Genomic DNA, 24226 nt, shown 5'->3' with positions numbered 1-24226 from the left:
ATCTTTCCTCCTTTGGGTTAAGGGAGTAAGGAAAACATAGAAATTCAGCTGATAGCTAACTGATGCATTTCTCCTGTTTTCCAATTATACTTTCACTGTCACTCTCATTAAAAAAATCACAAGATTTTATTTGATTGGCACTTTATTTTAATTGCTTGGGATGGTTTCCATTCTTAGTGCTTTGCCAGGACACAAATGCTTTGCGTTCCTATGCAGCAAGCATCACACAAGCTAGTGTGATTTAGAAATGAAAACTGCTACTGTTAGCAGTGGAAAGAAAAGACAGAGGATGAAGTTGGGGCCTCCCTACAGTGGAGAAGATCTGCAAGGAACATGGTGCAAGAAGGGAAAATGTAATAGGTATACTGTACAGTCCTAGAAAGCTACTTGTGTTCACAAAGAAAACTGAAATTTAGGGCAAACATTTCAAGCTGTTGTCCTGAAAGGATAACCTCAAAATGCTCTGAAAATGATAAATTTTCTTGACAATGAGAAGTGGAAGCCATGTCAGTAGTGAAGCTTTATCCTGAAACACATCCACGTTTCTCTCCAAGAGTGTTTTAGAGGCAGAGTGGATAGGGGAAGCTCTGACTGTATGGATCGATTGGTAGATCACAACTCTGTACTATTTATGTTGGTAAGGGTATTGTAGACAGCAGTGGGCTACTCTTTAGGTTGTGCCACAAAAGAGACAGATTATCTGTCTTCCCTCATTATTTTTCTCCGTACAAAAACCCCTTCAAATATTCTAGAGAGCAAAATATTTGGTTAGAAAATTAAAAGTAGATTGTGGATATGCTGAATGGCCATGGCCATCAGTTTGTAGGGCTATTAAAAGTATATTTATTCTAAATCAGTAAAACTTGACTTTAAATTGAATTTCTGGTATTATTAGATATGCAATTTTAAATGTCCTATAGAATAAGCAGAAAAGTTATAGCTGTCAAAATATATGACTCTCTAATGTCTTGCCAAAAAAGCTTTGAGTTGCATACAGAACAAATGATACTCTTCATGTAGTAAATTTGAACCCCATTAAAATAACTGAGCACTTCACAGCAGTGTGACCTGAAGCCGTGAGCCTGAGTAAGAAGAGTCCAGCAAACCAAAGTCAGCTCACAGTTTGGGAGGAAATGGGGTCTTCTATCTGAAATTTTGCTACTAAACCTGTGGAATTGGTATTTGACATTGTAATAGTTATATCAGCAGTTGAAAAATGCTTTAGAACAGCATTAGAAGGTGCAGTTTGAGTTGTTGCCTTTAAAGCAAGCTTTAATATTAAGATCTTTGTCCACTGCAATCATTAAGGTTTCAGAAGAATGTTATCTTCACATAAACATTAATTAGCCTAACTAATTCTGAATAAGGATGAACCTAGCACACAATCTGTGCTTTGATCAATTACATCTAAAACTCTTCTAGTACTTTTTAAGAAAGCATGCTGGTTCACATATCTAAGAAAAATGTTGTAAGGAGGGAGCCTGTGTTCTGCCTACTGCTCTTTCCCTCCCTTAATTTCCTAACTAACTTATTGTGGGGCTCTTACAGCTGACAGTTAAACCACTGAGAGGCTTCTCAAACTGGGTTTGAATACAATTAAGGCTGTCTTCCTTTCCTGTAACCTATTCTTCTCAGATGCAAATGAAGTCAGAATTTCTTGGGTTTTCCACATAAAAACTTGCAAATAAAATCTCCTAGAGATTCCCTAAAAAATCCTCTGAGTGCAACATGTTTCAAATTCACTAATTTTACAAATAATGAGAACTCAGTGTCACATTTTATAGGAATCAGATATTTAAACCAGAGATACATAAAGTGTTTTTTAGACTTTGTCTGTGCTCTATTCTTTCTTTCTGAATAGCAACTGATTACTTTTTGCAGAAAAATACACTGCATGAATATATCAGTGGTATATTTCTAAGAGCTTAGGTAGTCTTTGACTTTTGTGTCTAATTGGTATTAATGGACAATCCTTGACTCTGGAAATCATGACAAATCATGAAGAAAGACGCAAAATATTATTACACAAAATAAGTCCACTATACAAACACTTTCAAACATGTTTGTGATTCTGATATCAGAATTCTCCTTCAGGGGGAAAATAAGGGATGAAAAGATGGGTTGGGCATAGCCTCAAAGTACCCCTGATATCACTGAGCTGGATGGATAGAAATGTTCAGTGTTTTGCCAGCATTTTTTTTTTTCAAGTGTACCAGGTCCTGAACTCATTTTCTTGCTTTTTTCTTAGGGAATACTATTTCATAATTTTGCTTGTGTTATTATGTAGAAACTATGAACACTTTCTTTTGATTTAATGGCTTTTATTTTGAACTCCCCACTGGACAGTTTTTATATACTCTCCTCATATCTGACAACCAGCAAGGCTTCCATGGACTTTTAGTTCCGTCTCTCAAAATTATAAGCAATCTCTTCCCTGGTGGAATGAGAAGAGAGCAGTGGGGATATTTGAAGAAATTATAAGCCTTGCTATCTCCAGGTGGCCTAAACTGATCTGTTTCTTTTCTGTATGTCTGAACCTGCAACAAATATAACACTCCCTACCTATGAAGTTGTCTGCAATATGTTAAATGAGCTCCTAATCATAGCTGATGTTCATAAACTTACATAACTTACTGTAATTTCCCAAACTGTTTTTTTCCCAGAGCTTTTGATGAGGAAGGTGTTGCTATTTTCTTTCATTATGGGAATGATAAACTTTCACAAACTAAAATTAAAATTAGAGTTTGTGGTCATTCTTTGCTATACGTGGTTTTAAATTATGATGACAAGAATATCAAATTGTTTATTGCTAAGGATGGTAGTTGAGCATATGTGCAAAAGAAATAACATTTAAACATGTTAACAGCTTTAATAACATTAAGCTTCACAATCTGTGTTTTGATCTAGTAAAATTAAAATTGCATTCCAAGTTCCAATTTTAAATTTCATTATCTGATTATGCCTATTTTGTTACTAACATGAGCAAAACAAACTGCAAATTGCCCAGAGCTTGATATCTAGGAGGTTTTAATCCAAAGAATTTGGTGAGGAATTCTGGGGGCAACATTTGTAAGAACTAGTTGAATACCGTGGAGAGAAATCCCTTGTCCTTAGCCAGGGAATATCTTTAAAAAGATCCCAGAATCTCTAAATCATCAGCCATCAGCACTCACCCAAGAAAACACTGCATTTCTACTTTGTGAAAAAGAGTATTCATTCAGTTCTTATTATTCTTACACTGCTTCTGTTATCTACTCCCAGTTTTTGTAATCAGGACATGTATTCTACAGTGTCAGTGGCCAACCACTTCTCCTCTATTGCACAGTCATGGCTCAGCTATTTTAGCAGTGAGGTCTTAAAGACAGAAAGAAAAGAGGAAAGAAACTTCCACACCATCTTCGTACAAAAAAAAGGAACAGAAAAGAATACATAAACTTAACTACAACTACGTGATGACACATACTAGGGAGAACTTAGAGTTCTCTCTCTGAAATGGCTCTCCTGGATATACAAACTTCTTCTTCAAAAACCCACAGGATCCATGGAAACAGCCTCTCCTGCAATTGCAGACTCAGTCTGCAGCAGGTTATATCATGATACCCCATGCTGTCCCACAAAGAACCAACATGACCCACTGAATATCAAAATCTTGGTGTATGTGCATACATGTCTTCAGGGGAAAATAAATACAATTATAGCATGTCTTCCTAGACCTGGCCTTGCTTTCACACCACAGTTGTAGTGCTGAGGCAACCGAGGGAGCTACATCCTATATCAGAAAATAATATTTTGTGCAGCACAACTGTAACTGACCAAGGCATCTAGTTGTTTTACTTAGAATGCAATGAGTGTAGCACTGTCACACTCTCCCAAGGGAGGTCAGCATTCAAAAATTCCTAAAAATTGCTTGGGAGTGTTAGTAATTCACAAAGTTAAATTCCAAGTATTATTCTTAGTGTTATGAAGAAATTTTTCTAGGACCATGGAATTTCTGGTCATTATCTGACTCAACCAACAGATTTCACTGGCCATTTGGTAAAGACCCTTGCCTCACCCCTAGAAGAAGACAAAATCCTCAAAGTCTCAGTAGGAACATCAGAATGATTAATGGTGACTGTGTATGCACAAAGTTCCCTCTTCAGTTATGCCATCTCCTTAATGGTGTATAAGCAAAATATGTTTTAAATACATTGATTTTGTTGAATGTTATCCATTTCTACTCAGTTTCTACTAGTTTCAATTTAACTATTGAAATAAGTGGTTAAATGCCGTCTTACAGTGTTTCAAATTATAAATCTTTAAAACTACATTAATAAAAGGTGTGATTTCCTTTGTCTGGGAGTAATGCAGCTGCCTGTCACTGAATTTGAATTGAAAAAGAAAATTAGCTTTGTCAGCAGGAACATCAGGGAAAGGTAACCTGGTACCTAATTTCGATCAAATATTCATAGTGAGATTACAAATTAAATTGTTCATTTAAACTGTTGCTCTGTTTCTGATGGGCCACAAAAAACTGAAACAGGGAGATTGATTTATTTTCTTTTTACAAATTAAAATATTGGTGAACATCATGAGATAGCTCATGTCACAGAAATAATATGAACTGAAGATATAATTTCCTTTGGAACTATACAAAAATTATTCTCCCTTTGCACGAATTTTACTTTCACATCTATTAAGCATATAATTAAATGAGCCAAAGAAAAGTTATTGGCACACATGAAAAGGACTATATTTTTATTATTTATGTGGTAATGGTACTTTACAGGAAAAATAATTAGAATAATATTATTATTATCACATCACTAAATCATGCTATTCTATTTTAGATTATGGCATTTAAGCATTTGCTTAATGTTGAAAATGGCCATTAATTGCTCTGCTGTGCTGGTCCCAATATCATTACCTTTGAGGTATTTGATCTGGGCTGACCTCCCTGTAAGAATTTAGTTGTAAAAGTTAAGAAGATAATGTCACGTTGAAGGTCCATGCAGCTTTCTTCTGCCCAAGATAATCGTGAATGTCTAGGGAAGAGTACAATGCCAGGAGAAGCAGATATTAATACTTCCTTTCAATATTTTCTGAACACTCACAAATCTGTACCTCAAATATTCTGTGATACAGAAGTGTCAATATATTTAATAAATCTGGTTGTTATTTTCCTCATTGTATTTGTCAGTACCTTTATGAACGATGTAAAATTTGTAGGGTCCTGTGACAAGGACTTCCCATGCAAAATTATATTATTTTGTGAAGAAATATTTTTGCAGTTGCCTTTGCTGAGGGGACTGAAAATGTTTTCAGAAAGAGCAGCGTTTGTCTGTTGTAAAGGTAAAATTTGGGCAATTGCAACCTACCTTCCTAAATTTCCCTAGTAACTTCATGAAACTCATTTGGGTTAAAGTTTTTCATATGCTGCTGAACACTGTATCCTACAGCCCTGTAAGTCAGCAGCAAGTAAACTTGTTTATGTTTAAAAAAATAGCTTCAGAGTATCTTAGGATCAAAAATACAACTCAAAAATGTAAAACTACAGCTATTATACTGCTAACAGTCTGGAAATCACATGGGATGCATTATGGTGAATATGCTGTACTTTTCGTTCTTACAATGCATATTGAACTTGAGACTCTGGTATGTTTCAGGAAGCTCTTGTGTGGGGAAAAAATAAAAATACTTGTTAATCTACACTTGGCATAATGTATAATGAAGTTCATATACTACCCTGGAAATACTTTTGGAATAGAAACAGCACTGCTTTCTGAAAGCAGTCTTAAAGCAGCACTGCTTTTTTTTAGCATTTAAAATTTTTCTGCATTAAGATAAAACCTGGAAATTTACATTCTTCTAATTTTTTTCATGCATCCCCCAATCCCAAAACAAAAGCAAAGTAGAATCATGACAATGAATGATTTATTTTCCTCTCAAAATTTGAGTTCCAACAACTTTTAGAATAAATTTGTATTTAAGATACATTGATGAGCATCAGAGTTGAAGAAAGGAATTTTGATTCCCAAAGTTCTGTGCACAGCAGGGCTGATAGAACCGCCTCCAGACAGCTCATCTCTGATGCTCAATGAACTGAAAGTCAATTTGATGAGGAAATGGTATGGAGAGACTTTGTCTTTCCTGCTGGAAACAGCAGAGTTCTAAAGGCAACTCCTCACCTTCTGGGCATGGCAGAGAGCCAGGCAAGCTCTGGCACACTGATATGAATGTGCTTTTGAACCACATGAAGCTGGTCTCTTTCTGCCCCCACTCTGCTTCCAGCAGTGTATTAGTATCTCTGGGAGATATTAACTCTGGGAGAAGGAGATGGGAAAATGAATTCAGAATATAGAAAATAAAAACCCCCAACAAACACTGCCCCCCCTCCCCGAAACAATTCCAAGAGGCCAAAAAGAAGTTACTTTTGGGGTGAAAAAAAATCAACAAAGATAAAAATATAAAATATATATGTTAAATTTTAAAAGAGCGTATCCTCCCTGTAAGACCTAGGATCCTTCCACGTTATGCTTGTAAAGTTTCTTTTTTCTTACATTCTCCATTTCAAAGGTACAAAGTCTTGAGTATTTTGGATGGTGAATATTTTGACTGTGGACCCTGACAACAGGGATTCAGCTGAGCCTGAGGTGAGTGTGTTAGCCCTTTACTGTTGAACATGTAAAAATCTGGCTCAGTCAACTGTCCATAATGCTGATTTTTTAATGACAGCTACATTGTTTCCTAGTTGTATGTTATTTCAAGTACTTAAAAAAAAATTGCAAAACAGTACTCCAGGAATTTCTAATTCATCAAGTGTTACAGCTGGTAGCAGCTCTTGATGCTACAGTGTCCATTTGATTTGAATCAAATAGCCTTGTGGCAAAGGATTTCTTGAAACAATTATTGGAATAGGAGGAGACCTAAAATACTATAAATGTGAGCAAGGGAAAATACATTTAACTGATTTTTAAAAATATGACAAAATCTGCATGGAAATACTTTTTACAAGAACTTTTTTTTTTAATTTATTTATTTATTTATTTTTTTATTTTCTTTTTTTCCCCTGGAGTATATCTTTTATATAAATTGTAGATGCAGCTGCAGGAAGCAAAATAATGTGGATAAGACCACAAAAACACCTCAACCATTATATATTACAATATCAAGTCTAAATTTACACCTGGTAGTCTTAATCTGTCTAAGGAAGTTTGAAATAACTTCTATTAATAACTTATCCAGATAAACGTAGTGCTGAATATTTGGGTGACATATGCCTGTCTTTCATAAATGCAGAGGTAGAAGGAGTAAGACAGTATGTATTTACAGGCAGCAGAAAATAAAGCAGGATTTTGTTTCCATCCAAATTCAATATTATTAAATGAAACAAAGTAACCTGGAACACACAAGCAAGCAGGAGCACACATGATCAACTGTCAAGTTATTTATATCTCCCTTTCTGGAAATCTGATGGATTTTCTCCATTTTATGGAACCAAACAAAGCATAGGCTACCAGATCATGATCTGGGATAGTCCAGGATAAATGCCTTGGGTAAAAGGAATAGAATACATCCAAGTGTCAAACAGAATAACAGAGTATCTTGGTTTTTCTTTTATAGTTGCCTGCAGGCATGGAGACTGTGAAGTTCACTGCAGAAGGCTTCCAGCAGTTTCAAGGACAGTAGCTACAGGGGATTCAGAGGTACCTGTAAGCCAAGAAGCTGGTTATTACTGCAGCCAGATGTCTGAACTCCTGCTGACTGGATCCCTCCATCTCTCTGCCCCTTATAAATTTCAAAAGGGCCTTAACACTCCAAGGAAAATTAAAAGTATGAATACCTGTGAGCACAGAAATATAGACTTAGGTAGGCTTAATTTATAACTGACTCCTTCTCCCTGATCTCACAAGTAAGAATCAAGAATATGCAAGCTGTATTTCCTATACAAGCCACACCATCTTCTGATAGAAGACTGGATGTCATAGAAGTGTTTAGCAATCTGTACCACCAATGGCTAAGATGGTAGGATTTATTATCACACTGATGCATTCAAAACTGTGCATTCAACTTCCAGTTTGGTGATAAGCATTGGCAAACTTAACTTGAGCTTAATATTGTTTTTCATCTAGTAAACAGCTATTTGAGTTCCCCTAGGAGTTCTTCTCTATCTGTGTTTTCAAAGCTCATACGTCTTTTGGCTTTCTTCATGACAGGAAAAGTGTTTTCTCTGTTCATTTACAGACTGCTGTGCAAAAAGCAGCCTCTGGAAATGGCTGGTGTGCAGCATATCGTAGTCTACAAACCTGATAAAAAAAGACAACATTAAGCCTTTTAAGAGCTACAGATAGCCCTGCCATTTGCATCTGCTCCTTGCAGAAACAACCTCGTCCTCTTCAAATGGTGAAGTTGAATGTCTGCAGTACTACTCGATGTTAATGGGCAGATATTTCCTATCACTCCTTGGTTACCCTTTCTGGGCGCTCTCTGGCACCAGTATGTGAAATATCAGGAGTGCTGCACTGGTGAGTGCCCACAGAAGGATCACTTGGCTGGAGGCACAGAAGTGATGGGTAAGGGAAGGGGGTGCAGAAAGAAAAAGTCATTCAAAGCCTCTTGTTCAGAGGGTCAGACAGGTCTGTGCTCCTGTCTGGGGAATGCATGAGAGACTAGGCAAGCATTGGCCTGCTTTTACTGTTCGAAAGCTGCAGGCAGCACCGGCCCTTGTGGTGGAAGGCTGGGAGCTGCAAAAGCACCATTGCAGGGGCTCCATTTGCTGATCCTGCTGCCTGCTTCCCACCTGTAAGGATAGTCTGCACTTAAAAGCTTCAGGAGAGCTCTTACTGTTCAATTTACTTCAGTATACGTGATAATTTACTTTCCCATCAAATATAACAGGGAATACACATATTTGTGCTAGCTGGTTCTACCCACAATAATGTGTGTTTATTCATTACCCACTCAGCTATCTGTCTTTAATTAGTTCCTCAGCTGAGTACTTCAAGCTGTTCTGTGCACGTCTGGAATGTTTCTTGTTTTACTAATTCATTTAATTGCCTTGATCATAGCTCAGTCACTATGAACTACTGACTCTTCGTCTGTAAATAAGAGGGAGGAGATGTGGAGGGCCCCTGGCTTCCTTTTGGTGATAAGTGATGATGTTTACCTGCCTAAGTCTCTTCAAGGGTGTGACTACCACTAGGAAAGAGGGTACGAGTAACTAGGTGGAGAGAGAAATCTTCAGCACAACCCACCACTTCTCCAAAGATCTCAGGGAAAAGGTCAAGTCTAATAATTCTTCCTATGATGCATATTTAATACAGTCTGCAGAATTCAGAATCCCTGGAGCCCAGAAAAATGAAATTTGCAGGTGCACTTTAGAAACATTTGAATGTTATTCAATAATAATTTTGGTTCTTACACACTGAAATCACAAAGGAAAATAAATTGTGTGGAAAATCATGGATTATTTTCCTTATTTCCATGCATGGTACTGCATAGAATAAGGCTGATATAAATTGAGTTTGACAGTCTTACATGTCACATTTTCTTTCAATAGCAAATGTATTTTTTGGAGGCAGAACACTGCCTTGTTTTACCCTGGTAAGTCACTACCCATATATGCAATTTCCTATTGGTTAAGGATATTTCGTGGTTTGGGGTTTTGCTCACGTATTTTTGGATGTGAGTGGAGAGTACTTAATTACTTGGTCTAGTAATTACCTTGGAATTTTCAGGATTTTCACAAGTTTTTGGAAGTGATTGCAGGAGAATTGATGGAGACAGGCAATGCAGCTCCTGATGTATATCCTTGGGTCTCTGGTTTGTTAGGATGTCCACCAGCTTCTAAGCCACTGAAGATCAGGAAGGAGCTGAGGCAATTTTTTTGCCATTTATATTTTGTTTCTCAGAACACTACAGATTTTGGATAGCTAGGCAGACACAAACAAATCACACTCGTCTCACAGCTGCTTGTCTCTGTGGTTAGTACCAGCTAAATAGAGCCACATGTGGAAAGGCATTGTTCACGTGTTGGTTGAGCTACTGCATCAGTACTATTAGCAGGATTGTTCTGTAAAACCTAGGAGAAATAAAGGCCTGACTTAAAGATCCTGACTCATTAGAACAGTCAGCCTGTGCCCTTTTCCTGTTTAACCAGGTTGCATATATTTAACAAGCATGTGAGGACTGTAGGATGTGAAGTGTGAGAAGAGCCTGAAGGAACTGGGTTTGCTTATTCCCCATCCTCATTTCAGAAAACATTTTCATTACAATGTGAAATAAATTTATCAGTTCAGGGATAAAGACACAAAGAATTACAATAATGAAAGCCTACACATTTTTGTTATTTAGGGATTTCAACAGTTCACGGATTCAAGCAAAAAAATCAACAAAACACCTTTCCTTTTGTGTTGCCATGCGAAATTGTTATTGAACTCATAACAGTGACACACTTCTTGGATGTACAGCTTCAGATGCTGGTTCACTATTTTCTCAAAACATTTCCTATTGCTTTAAGCATCTTAATTTTATTTGCTTGTATCTTGCCCTACACTACTACAAATTTTCTGAGGCTGGGATAGCTGCAATGAACTGTATGATCATAACATTTTTATTTAATGACTGGCTGTCCTTATGGGATCCTAAAATTGCCTAATGATATTATGGAGAACAATCAGATTAGCCACCTGAAATACAGCGTGTGCACAGAGAATAGGGAAAAGCTCTCTCTACATGGTGATATAAAGAGACAACTTCAGGATAAGGAGGGGTAAAATAGCAGTTAATCCCATTATGATTTAAACAGGACTGAGGATTCTTCAGGAATGTTTTATTTTACCGAAGTGAAATCTTCAAAATCTCTGTCTCAGCATAGGGAGTTATTTTGCATTTATAGAAAAGAAAGAAGGAGTGCCTCTCCCATGAAGGAAACATTAAATTTAGTTTAGTTTTCTAGCAAGACCTTGTAATTTTTAGAAAACATTGAAGCTTTTGAGCGTTTTGAAGGAAATTGAAAGTTTCTTGAAACCGTTAATGAAATGTAACTACGCTGACCCAATTGGTTTGAAAATTTTACTCTGATTTGGACATTTTAAATGGGCATTTAATTCAAAACTTTATTTGTGAAATACAGTTAAACAGTGATGAAAAAGTTCTTCTGTAAAATGTTGGAAGTGAAATTCACAATGATGCCCTTCCATTGGTGAGAACTTGATATAACCAACATGTTCTGTGTCAAATGACTTCTTATATTTTCAGAGTTTACATGGCAATAATTTCAGAGAATTTGCTTTTCTTTTGGGATGGCAAATTAAAGTATTTCCTGGAAAAATAACTTTTCTACATTTTTGGGAACATCTTAACTTTCCTGGAAGATATCCCACCAGCTGCGGATGAAATTTACATCTGCCTCCATCTGAAATACTAAGACACAAGAACAGTTCATAATAATAAATTCTTTTACATTTAACCTTGTCATAGCTAGTCTATAAGAAATGATAATGGGAGTTACTTGAACACAGATACATGAACTATGTTCTGTGTGTAGTAATTGATTTACACTGATTTAGTTTCTCAGTTTTCAAAAGCAGATCTTTTTGGAGTGACAAGGGAAAAGTTTTCCAGCAGCAGGAGTTCATGAAACCAAGGATAAAAAACAAAAGATAGATACAGTGGGCATACTGGAAATTGATTAGCTAAATAACAGGCTGAAAAGAAACTTTTGAAACCATAAAACACTACTGGCTCTTTCCATAACTGCTTCTTTGAAAGCTGCTCTCATGAAAAATATTGCTCCTCTGAATTAGACCAAATCAAATGTGGAAATGATTCTTCACAAATGAAAGTTGAAACACAGGCATGCAAAAATGTTAGAATTTGCTGCTTAATATTGTAAAGTTGAAAGCTTCATGATTCTGCAAGCTTAGCTAATACCTTCGAAGGACAGATTACTGTAAGCTTGTAACAGGAAATGGATAGAACTGCTCTGAATTTCTTTAATGACAAAAAGATACCATTTTGTAAGGTACAGGATTTCCCCCTCATCTCCTTTTAATTCTATCTGAACTAATTCAAAATTAATGCCTCGACGAATATTATCAGCCTTTTCAAGTTTCTTCTTCGTTTGCCTTGAAGAACCAAGTTGGCACCTCACAGAAGGTAAGTTTTCAGGACAGAAAAGAGGAAGAATAAAGGGGAATTTCAACCTTTCCTCTGAAACCTGCTCTATAAAGGTCTAATTTATGGCACTTCACAGGTTTTATCATTCATTTGGAACCCAGCATATTTAAACTCAGAAATTTAACAGTGGAAGTTATCCATAGCATTATCACTGGAAAAGTAAGTAGGCAATACTTCATATTTCTCTTACAGTTTTCTAGCCCTGTCTCTCACACATTTGCAAGGGTTCCATAGAAGACAAAGGTCAGAAAAAATGTTAAAAAATAGATCAGAGAAAAGAAATAGGAGGTTAATTTTTAATATATGTATTCCACTTCTCTTAAACTATTATTATATTCCCTTTTAACAGTTCAGACTTCTAATCGCTTGACAAAAATGCTCAACTTTGCAACTCTGTGTTAATAAGTACTTCCTTTGGGAACTGCATCATAGTTCTACATGAAAATCTAGAATGACTTGCTTCACTGAGAGAGAGAGAAGGATCAGGTTACTTTCCTTCAAAAATTCTGGAAAGCATGTGTGTAACAATACACATACCTATGTAATGGGACTTGATTATGGGAAGGTGTTGAACTGAAGCTGTCAAAATTCAGTCCTACAGTTAAAGGATGAGGAGAATAGCCTGTGGGATGAGAAATCATTACAAAAAGCAGCTGTGATTGTGGAATACATCCCTGACCTTTCCTTTTATTCTATCATTGGATAGAAAAGGTTCAGCTATTGTAAATGCTTGTATTTAGACATAATTAGAGTAAGCTTGGCTCCCTAGCACGGAGATCAGTGGTGTAAGTTTAACGAGCACCAAAGGTCTCCAACTTCCTCTTACTAGTTTTTCCATCTTGGTGATTGAATATTTTAAGTATTACTGAGACACTTAGCATTGTGTGTCAGATACTGGGTGCTGTGAGGTTATAGATGGCTATCCTCCGTCCTGCTGCCAATCACTTATCTATGTCCAAATGAGACTGAATTTGCATAACTTACACATAGGGATGAATGACACTGACCCCACTCTACCTCACCTTCAATCATTCTTTGCCTTTTTCTGTTCTTTCTGCTCTTTAAATGTCAGTCAGTGCTGCAGGAATGTGCAGGCCAAAAGTATTAAAGTGAGAAAGAGTTCAAACTAAAAAAATAAATATAGATAATTCCCTTCCTATTATACCTAATTTCTAAGAAAACTCAGGCTTATGGGGTGAAATTTAAAGGTGGCTGCAAAATTGTATATGTAATAGACAGGATTTCAGCAACTTCTCAATCTCCAGTTTAGTCGCAGGCTTTCCTAATTCCTTACGGCTTTACTGACATATCCTTCTCATCACTTTTCTGAACACTATGGGAATTCTTTCATCATTTCATTCTTAGATTTTGTTTGTCTCCTGCACAATTGCTTTTCTTATTTTGCTACAGGTAAGAGGTAAGATAGTAATATGCATTACAATCACAGACATGGTAAAATGTTTGAAATTATAATTAAAGCATAACTTCAAGGGGATTTGAGTTTAATGTGAACTGCTACTGTATGTCATCTATCAGACTAACGATGCTTGCTTAGATTCCCTAGGAATCTAGAGACAATACATGAAATGCTTCAGATACTTGTTTTTTGCATGAAAAAAGAGAAAATTAACTGCAGTATGATCATAATGATGAGGAGAATTTGAATAAAATTAGCCCTTAATTGCATTTGAATTCTGTATCTCTGAAACATAAAGCTCATAACTCCCCTAAGGAACTTCACCATTTTTTTGTTTTATGATCAGCTGGAGAATTGAACATGGGCATTGATTGCGATATGTTTTCATTACTTCAGCAGATATGTAAAAAGAGCAAAATTTATTAGTTCATTGATATTTGAACGAACTGTCTTGTGTAGTTTATACCAATATACACATTTAGATAGAACTGAATGCATATGAGAATTAAAATTATTCAATAAGAGGCAGGTAAATTCCTATCTTGAATGTTTGCTGTCAGATTCACATTTCATGATAGATCTGGGAAGGGTGGAGATGTAAATTGTGGAGTTGTATTATTCTTTGTACCTTCATTCACATATTCACTTTCCTTTTCAAAGGCAGTAGAGGATGCCCAGAAAAAGTGACTAGAGGAAGGTAAACAGTAAAGATGAACAGGCTGAAATGCATTTTCCATCAAAACAGATACTCAGAGCATACTGCCTTCATGACCTTAAGGAAAAGTCTCCAGCAATGTAAATTGCATTCATAATGAAAATACACAGTGAGTGACAGTGTAATCTATAATACTTTCATACACTACCAGGTACTGGGCAAAAGTGTCATAAATCTCACTCTTTTGAACAAAGCACCTGGGCTCTACTGGATCTTTGCAAAGCTGGAAAAGGATTTTAAAAAAGGTCTCAAACTGCATCAAGAGCCATTGCTTGTGGTTAAAATTATCTCTCCTTGGTCTATTCTAATGGGAACAAGTCCACATTTTTCCTTTTTACCTTGGGTTACTGATGTTCATGTGGCACAAACTGTACGGGACATTGTTTTTCTCAATGTGCCAAAATTAAATCTGATTCTACTGTCACTTTTTTTTCTCTTGAACTATTTGCAGGCATCCTGTTGCTTCAGTCATGCCTAAAAAGACATGTTCAATAGGAAAATGGTTAAACTGTGTGTGGTCTGTGCTTTTTCCTGCTCTGTGAGATAAGTAGCTCTCATGGGTAGGATTTGCTCTCAGTAAGGAAACAGAACAAAACCTGACAGTGAGTGGGACACAATAGAGAATATTCATATATGACCTATGAGTCAATATGTTTCTATGCTAAAACTGTGCCATTTTACAAGCATTTATTCCATGGATACACATGTATTCAAAGTTTGAACTGAAAGAGAATTTTATGGCCGTGTAATAAACCTCAGTAAAGATCATGTACTGTAGAAACTCTGAGAGCTTATAAATCATTAATGTCACGAATTCCCTGTGGGTTTTGAGATTATATAAAAAAAGAAGCAAAACAGAGCTTTATGCAGGAAGAGCACTCACAGAATCTTACAGTCCTATGGAGAGTTATTTGTCCCAAATGTCTAGGCCAAAATATCTCCTGTTGTACAAATGCAAAGGAGTAGGAGAAGAGTGTCTAGAATGATTAGCTAGGTTTAAGTATTATCACAAAGAAAGAAAATATTTTTGGTACTTAAATAATTCCAACCATACATGTTCAAGTGCTATTCACACTGCCTACCACTCCCCATTGCCTAAATTCAAAGACAGTTCCAGCTGATTTGCAGTTTCAGAGATATTAGGTCTTTTTATTTCGGTACTGTCTACCATCTAAGGTAGAGCTTATCTTGCTGAAAACATACCTAACAGGAAGTTCTAAATTAGATTCAAAAGTTTTTGGTGTACAACAGCAGAGGATCACTTTTGAGTGTAATTATGATGCTTCTGGGAACTGGTTCCAATTAAGAAGGATGACAAAGCTACCAGCCATAATGCCAACACTTGGAGTACTTTGCTGCTTAGGAAGGATATGAGAACACATGAAGAGAAGGACTTTATCCCATATCCACCTTTAAATTTCCTGGCATGTTTCAGCATGACAGAGAAATGCCCTAAATTCATGTGAGCAATGGAGGTTTTCCAGCTCCTATTTTCAAGACAGGAAAAGTTTTATTTACCTGGCCAGAAACAGCCTATATTGGTATGAGATAACGGGCCACAGTCTAAGCTTTCCTGAGAGGTGAGAAAATGAAAAGTTCTCTAAGAAACATTAAGACTCCACAGGAGGGCATTTAAGCACTGCTTCCTAGAGGAAATATTTCTGCATGAAGACGAAAATAAATTCTAGTTAGACTTCACAATAAATTTAATTATGCAGTATGAAACAGGGTTAAAGGTGAAGGAAAAGTGAAAGTCTTAAGAATGAGAAATGACAATATTTAAATTGGAAGTTAAGCATCTGCAAAAGAATGGATTTTTTTTACTTAAAAAGTTTCAGAAAAATGACCTAGTAGGTCATTTTTTTTCTCTTGGGTGTCTGAGGAAAGCAATTTTATATGAAGGATAACCACAGCAGTTTGATTAACTAAAGCATAGATCCCTACTTGAATCTGAACTGAATACTGTTGTTTTGTCACCCTCAACATAATCCACTGAAAAAATCAAATGAGTCTCAAAGAATACTTCTGGCAGTACTTGCTTGGCAGGCTGCCTTTACTGAAAGGACACTTTTCTTTCTCCTGGTAGCACTGAAACAACTGTGATAAGCAGTGAGCACAATGTCTTGATGTTCTTTGGATAAATCTGTATTTCTTCTTGAATTGCACAATTTACAGTCCAGTGCAGCGCATAAAGACATGCTGTGGTAATAGATGTGGAAATACAGCAGACTAGTCTTCATGTGTACTGAAGGCACCTATAGGTACTGGTGAAAAAAATTTAAACTCTTAAATGGATCAAGTTTTGGCCTGCATTTTCCTTACTGAACATATCATAATTTATTTGAAAATCTTAAGAAATTAATAATAATAATAGTATAAAAATGTATCTAGATATATCTAGCAATACAAGCAAAAACAAAGTAAATGTAGAAAAATCTAGAGATTTTCACTGGTTTTCTAATCTTAGTGGCAGAGAAGTAATTAGCATCTCAAAAGGGAATTGCCTAAATTTCAGGTATGCAATCCTATCTCACAAGCCTCTCACAGAATTATTGCTTCAGGATTTTCAAGAGACAGATTTTTGTATTTTCCTGAAAGCACCCTGGCTGGGTTTTGCTTCTTGGTAGGGGGTATCACTGATGTTAATTTTCATTTGATCCAGTGTTTTCACTTCTATTAGCCTGTAAGACAAGTCACTATATAACTGAAATGTTGTCTAAGATAGAGTAGGAATAAATTGTTTCTACTTCCAGTAGAGTATTCAATTCCAATTGAATCTTTCAATAATTCAAATATGTTGCTTTTTTCGCCTTTTTTTTAAATTTTTTTTTTCTTTTTTCTGGGATACTCTCCAGCTTACCTATCAGTAACAGCGCTGCAGATCTGTCTGAGTTGACACACTGCATATCTTACTAGAGAATTGACCTTGGACATAGGTTTAATGTGTAACAGGAAAGAGGACTGTAAGGCTAATCTATTTTTTAACCCTGAAACTCAGGTGGTACCCTTGAAAAACAAGTTCAGGGTGTTGAAAGAATCCACAATTTGCAATGTAATGAAAATGGATTTAACATGCACATGAAACAGTTAATTTATTTTCATTACAAGTGACAGTTCTGAGTCACCAACCTGCACATGTGATGCATAAGAAGTACTTGAGGAATACAAACCCAGACCTTACCAAGGATACCAGCTTCTAAGATGTGACCCTGGAAGTGGCTGTCTGGTTTAGATAACTTCCCAGTGGTTTCAATGCAAACCCAGAGTCACAAAAAACATGCATGGCCATACCACTGTCTGAATAAATAAGCAAACTCTGCTGAAACATTAAAAGGAGTAAAGCCAGAATTGATAAGAGGAAGGAAAGAAATAAAAAGAAGGAGAGAAAGAAGGAAAGAAGGAGAGAAAAAAGGAGAGAAAGAAAGAAAGAAGGAGAGAAAAAGGAAAGAAGGAGAGAAAAAAGGAGAGAAAGAAAGAAAGAAAGAGAAAGAAAAAGAGAGAGAGAGAGAAAGAAAGAGAGAAAGAGAGAGAGAGAGAGAGAGAGAAAGAAAGAAAGAAAGAAAGAAAGAAAGAAAGAAAGAAAGAGAAAGAAAGAAAGAAAGAAAGAAAGAAAGAAAGAAAGAAAGAAAGAAAGAAAAAGAAAGAAAGAAAAAGAAAGCATCAGTAATGAAAGGAGTAACGTACATTCACAGTCATATGCACACATGCTCAAGCAAAATCAATGCACTGATGGAAGAGCTGGGTTTTGATATCTTCCAGAACTTCTGTCATCTCTCAAGGGGACATTTTTTGTCTGTCTCTGCAGGTTCTACAAGCACACTGCTGATACTGGTCTTCATGAAAACTTAGCATAGAAAGAACCACAGCCAATGCAACTCTTTCCTCCTCCACATTTTGAAGATTACAGATAATAGAAGTAATATACAAGAAAATGATTCATGGCTCAGAAATCGAAGTCTTACTGGGAGGATAAAAACTGCACAGCAGAGGAGATGGAAAAAACATAAATCTGAGCAGTGTAAAAAACATCTTCCCTTTAAATTCTGTCTTTGCTATAGAGGAAATGGGACACAAGGAAAATAGACTCAAGGAGAAAAGCAAATACAGAGCAGAGTCTTTCCCCCTCTGGGCTAATAAAGAGCAAACTCGAATCAAAATCTTTGGAAGTCCTTGGGAAAAGGATACTCTTAGCAGATGGCAAATATAGAAGCTTTGTGAAAACCAATATTTTCCTAAGGGGAATGAAAAAATTCTTCAGAAGGTTCCAGAAACCAAAAAAGTGATTTTGATTCAATATGATTATTGATGAAATCTCTGTAACCATAGCCCCACCATGGCAATTTAAGTTCTTCAGCTTGGTTTCAAAACAAATTACCAGATCTGCTTTTGAAGCCTTGATCTACCACCTTGGGCTGAACATACACACAAAAACCCCCTCAGCACACTTGTGTTCTTGCTAAAGGGAGAGGGCTCAAGGTGCCCCTTTACATTACAGTGAAATAGCATAAAGAGATGGACAAGGTCTTTCTATTACTGGTTGGCAAGGTTAAATGCAGGGCAGCTGAGTCCAGGTCAGGACTAGGTCCTATTGCATGAGTATTAGTAAAACTGTAATAGGTCTGCAAAAGGGATTTTCATCAGTGTCTCAAAGTTAACTGAAGAATAAAAATTATTAATTTGTCATTCTACAGTGCCCTTTTTCTAGATCCTGCACAGAATAACTTTACTTCAAGGAAAACAAGAGTTGTTCCCTTATCCAGTGTTACTATGGAGACTAAGGACTGTTTTTCTTTGTTTATACTTTGAATTCCCATTCTGCTAAAAGGATATTGAGAATGTGCTGACAAATGACAAAATGTCACTGTCATTCTGTAAGTACAACACTCACACAGTTGTGGTCAGCAAGGACAGCTTTGCTTTAAGTCTGTGTAGAGTCAACATTTGCTGAAAACCCTTGCTTTGATCTTAGCATCATTGCAATACAGTGTCAAAACCCCCACCAAATTCATCTCCTTTTTGTGCACCTCTTCTCCATGAAATTGGAGAAGTTTGCTTCCCCAGTAGACCACCACTTAGAAAAATCATTAGATGTTAAGAAAGCATTCCTCAACACTAAAATAGCAAATAGGAAAGAGACACCCTGGATATTTAATCCAGGGTGCAGAACAGGCCCCAGACCAGATTTATGGGATTTTTGCCACAGTGACTAGATGAGTCTTCATCATTCTGATAGAATACAGCAACTTAAGCTGATCTTTAGAGGGGTAGTAAAGGCCCTTTTAGCTGACTTTTCAGAATGCAAGTAGTGTTTTTTGAGCTGCAGTTAAATATGAAAAATACTTGTGGAACACAAAAATGTGTAATCATGCATAAACCAGTTTTCTGGTCTTTATCTCCAACAATAGCCACTATTCAAGAACAGCCTTAATCAGGTAATAAATCAGGCAAAAAAGAAAAATGCAATCATCATTTGTGGGACCAAAATAAAACCTGTATTTCTGAAAGAAGAATATAGTTATTTTTGGAACAGGAAAACAGTTTTGATTCTGCAATCTTCCTTGGTTTGTGTCAAAACAAATGCACTGAGATGGATGATTTTCAGATTTACTTTGATCAGTCAATAGTGTAGAAACAGTTAATTGCTGTGGCCTCTGCTGGTTAATGGATTCTTAAGAATTTGATGAGCATGGGAAGAAGTGAATTGTATGAAATGACAAATATCTTTGCTTTCTTTAATCCTCTTTGCCCTCATATTAAGCTTTCAGCTGTCTCTTTTTAAGGACTGCAAAGGCCATCAGTTCTGTGGTACTCTTACTCCTGTACTCAGGCACAGCTGTGAGTTGGCCTAGGTGACATGTCACTGTCACTAAATGTCACACGGAGTTAGCTATGAAGTCTGTGGCAAATTATAATATAAATCTGGTGGGAAAATATGACTTCATATGATGCAAAATATCACTGGACTCTGGGTTAATACAACATTTGGTATGGACAACCCTCAGGGCAAGACAAGATAAGTTGTCACGGTATTGGCTGCAACCACAATGAGAAATTCTTGTAAATGGGTAAATTTTTATTTGGCTGGTTACTTTTTCCAGCTTCCTTGCAAGCAAAACAAAAATCTGTATTTTTTAAACGGTTTTCATGATTATAACTGTGTAGCAGGATTTCTCAGATAGAGAGAGGGCATGATTTATATTTAGATTGAAGTTGAGCTACTCCAGCCTGGGCCCCAGATTCAAGGCCTCTGAAGCTTGTGGTGCAGTTAGAAAATTATGTTAAGGTGTTAACATGGGACAATGGGTTTTCTAGGTATTAGTAGGTATAGTTGTAGTGTGAATACTTTAGCCACCTTAAGAATAAGATAGACAATGTTTGTTTGCATTTTTTCCTATGCTGTGTTACAATGAGAAAACAGTTGTAACTGTAAACTATTTCTAAGTGTATATAAGCTGCCCTTTTATATATAATGAATGGAGAACATTGCTCCAGTCCAGCTTCCCATATATTTTGAAGGTTTCCCTGCTTCATAGGTGAATTTCATTTACACGTGCAACTGAATTTAACAGAACACATGAACTGTGCTATGATGACACTCAACATCTTTAGTTCTAGTAATGTTGGTTTTGATGCATGTAATACACCAGAAAAGAAAACAAAAAAGAAAAAAACACAACAAAACCCCAAAAACCCCAGTTGGTTAGTGGTGTTGTTGTTTCTAATCCTTTCCCAGAAAATTACTACTTTGGAACTTAAATTTGGAACAAAAGCACAGTTTAAATTTTTGGCAATTTGTCTGGAACAAAAACCCTGTTTTCCACAAGGTGAAACAGCAGTTGCTGTATACATTCTAGAAAGAATACAAAGGGGAATGTTTACTAAATGCACTGGGAATATAAAACAGGAGCTTTGCAAAAGACTGGGGTTTATATTATCTCCTGTGAGAAAAAATTATACCAGATTTTTGACAATAATATATGGTCATGGGAGGAAATTCAAATTTATTCATAGGCAAAGTTTTTTAAAAACTACAAATCATATCTGTCAAGTCCATGGAGATAATGAAATTAATCAGGATGGTAGGAATACACCCATTCCGTTTCCCAAAAGGTTGTGTCACTCAGTCACTCTCTAATAAAGGCTATTGCCTGCTCAGATGAGGTTTCATTTATACTAATATTTTGAAATGGCTGACACTTCAGAGACTAACATTTCTAGAAGCACTCAGATCCAGGATATGAGGAATATGGGTGCAAGAAAAATAATATTTGTTATTCTTTGTCATCTTGTTGTAAGAGCCTATTACAAAAAAGTTTATCAAACATAGCTGAGACACAAACAAACAGAGTGACCTGTGATTGGTCAAACACCATAAATAACAAGTAACAAATATATTATGTAAATATTTCTGCATCACCTCAGTCTTACAGACTGAGTTATAGTAGTCTTTACTGTGGATGGATTTTGTATTATTTATAGTTCACACAAATATTAGTTATTTTAAATTAAATCAGACAACCTTTCCTTACTGCACCTATTATAAAAGAACTGCCTTAAAACCCAGTGGACAAATAAAACATGTGTGTCAATTGCACAGAGTTTCAATTTTTGAAGTGTGATTTAGAAGGGCCTTAAGCAGTTGCTCTGCCTTTGATAGTGAATTTCACCTCCTGAAATGCAAACCAAACTGAAGCGAGACTACAATTTTCTTAAGTGCATTCCAATTTTGAGTGTGTCTGCAGTGGAAATTTATACATGATACTGATTTACTCTATCACTAGATGATCAAACTGGAGGATGTACACCTCTTATCATCACTAAGCCTGGAAACCAGAGACTACAATAAAAAACTCCCAATGCTTTACATGGAAACATCTAGACCTGATACAGTTGATCTGATAACAATCTTGTCAAATTTTTTACACCTACAATTAGAGATTACAGTGATGAGTTTTGCCATCATGCTACCACTTATATCCTATAAGCACAGTAATGATAATGATACTGACATGAGTACCCAACAGAAAAACAGATGTTGAGAGATATTATTATGCAATCTGTATTACCACTCATCTACATAAACTTAGTTGAATAATCCAAATTGCCACATTTACCATAAAATAAAGAAAGCCTGTTGCTATTTTAAATGAAAAGGTAAGCCATTATAGGTGTGTTTTCATAAACCAAATTTCTCACATCATGCTTTCATAGCAAAAGGTCTTTTGAGCAGACAAGCCATAAGCTCCCATGGGGTCCCTCCAAAGTTACTCATTTCTGACTGAGTTTCTACCCAGGAGAAGCAGAAGAAAACCAGAGAACTTACGATCCCCTTGGCACCGCACGGGACCCACGGACACCTTGGCCTCAGACCCAGGCCGGTCTAGGTCTCCAACCACCACCTGGCTGACTGGTAGGTGCTCTTTGTATGACAACATCCCACTGTCTTTCCTCCTGAGTTACAGAGACACAAAAAGAAAACAGTTGTGAAGTATTTGAAATTACTTTCCTTGATCTTAGAAATAAAAGAATAGGTATGCAACAATTGCATGCAACTCAAACCCCATTTTAGTTAGCAAGACCACAAAAATTCAATTTATAGTCAGGTCTTAGAGCTCCTTGTTCCAACTGCAGCAACTAACCCAGTGCTTTTTTCATGCTTTGACCAAATCACTGTGCACAGTTACAATATTTTTCCTTTATTATTTCAAGAGGTGAACCCAACTGGCATTGAGTGTCCTTTCTTCCAAATAGAAAATGAAATAAGCAATATTTAATGAGGTACTTCATCTCTCAGGTGGTTTGCCTCTGTGGATTTTTTGGTTGCAATATTTTTTTTTGTTGGTTTGTATTTTCGGCTTTGCTTTGTTTGAGCTTTCATTTGTGTTTTTATATAAACACTCATATAAAAGGCTAAATTATCCACACAGGAAAAAAAGCCCTACAGGAAAAAAAGCCCTATATATAGTATTAAGATTATATTTTTTTACAGAAAAGCAAGAGGAAACAAAGTAAATCCATCTATTTCTCTCTCTTTCCCCCCCGTCTCTTTCTTTTTAGTTCTATCCTGCCATATAATTTGGTATCTAAAATAAGGAACTTTTTGATCTAAAAAATAAATTCCTTTGTTCAAAAATATCACAGGATGTAGGATGAATTCAGTATCTAGAAAAGTTAACTGAACCACACAATATGACTATAACTGAGAACTTGTAATGATTTCAGGAAAATGAAAGTCTTTTTCATCTCTGACTTGGATGACTCCAAGATTGGACTCATTATATTGCTAATAACTGGGCAGCGCAGCAGGGATCTGTAATAATGTTCAGATCTGTGGTAATGTTCAGAGTCTTCCAGTAGCACAGTACTGTTTTCCTGTAGATCTCCAGTCATCAGCCTTATTTGGTCCATCTGAAGAGATGGAAAGCAAAACATTCTTTAAAAAAGAAGCACAACTGAATTAGTTAAGAAAATAGCCATCACATTTTCGAGCAGCAGTTCTTTGGAAGTAGTGTCTGTTCTCTGTGATGAAGAGAGTAATTAGAGATTTAATTGCTAGAGTTTTTCAAATAGCAGGTGACTGTTTTACTTAATCTGTGTGTTCTTCCCCTTCAGAGAACTTGCTCCTTTGTGTTATGTGACTCTTTGATTTGCTGAGATCATTAACCCTCTTCGGCTGGACACAGCTACACCAAGTGCTCTTGTCAGTGAGATTGCTACAGGACATCGATAGAAAAGGAGGAAAATGGAGAGCAGGAACCCCAGCAGGCTGCTCCGGCACATTGTGCTGGCTTGTGGCATACTGCTTTTCATCCCCAGATCGCCATGCCCTTTACAAAGGTATCCTTTTCATCCATTTGGAGACAAGCAGTTTAAGAAATGAAAGATTAAAGGACTTCTCATTTAAGAAAGAAAAAGTGAATCACAAAGACAGGTAT

The 24226-nt window shown here is 36.4% G+C and overlaps 1 protein-coding gene across 1 annotated transcript in view; it reads right to left on the bottom strand.

The window, feature by feature from the left end:
• CNTNAP2 (contactin associated protein 2) overlaps positions 1–24226 on the bottom strand; it is a 765857-nt gene that overhangs the window by 143511 nt on the left and 598120 nt on the right. The window contains exon 16 of the mRNA XM_066189178.1: positions 22615–22742. Within this exon, the coding sequence (XP_066045275.1) occupies positions 22615–22742 (128 nt within the window). The remainder of the gene's footprint in view (positions 1–22614; positions 22743–24226) is intronic.

The sequence above is a fragment of the Chamaea fasciata genome, unplaced genomic scaffold (genome assembly GCF_029207755.1).
Source record: "Chamaea fasciata isolate MVZ Bird 193981 ecotype frontalis unplaced genomic scaffold, bChaFas1.0.hap1 SCAF_1, whole genome shotgun sequence".
In the NCBI taxonomy this organism is placed as follows: domain Eukaryota; kingdom Metazoa; phylum Chordata; class Aves; order Passeriformes; family Sylviidae; genus Chamaea; species Chamaea fasciata.
This window is presented reverse-complemented; position numbering and strand designations above follow the sequence as displayed.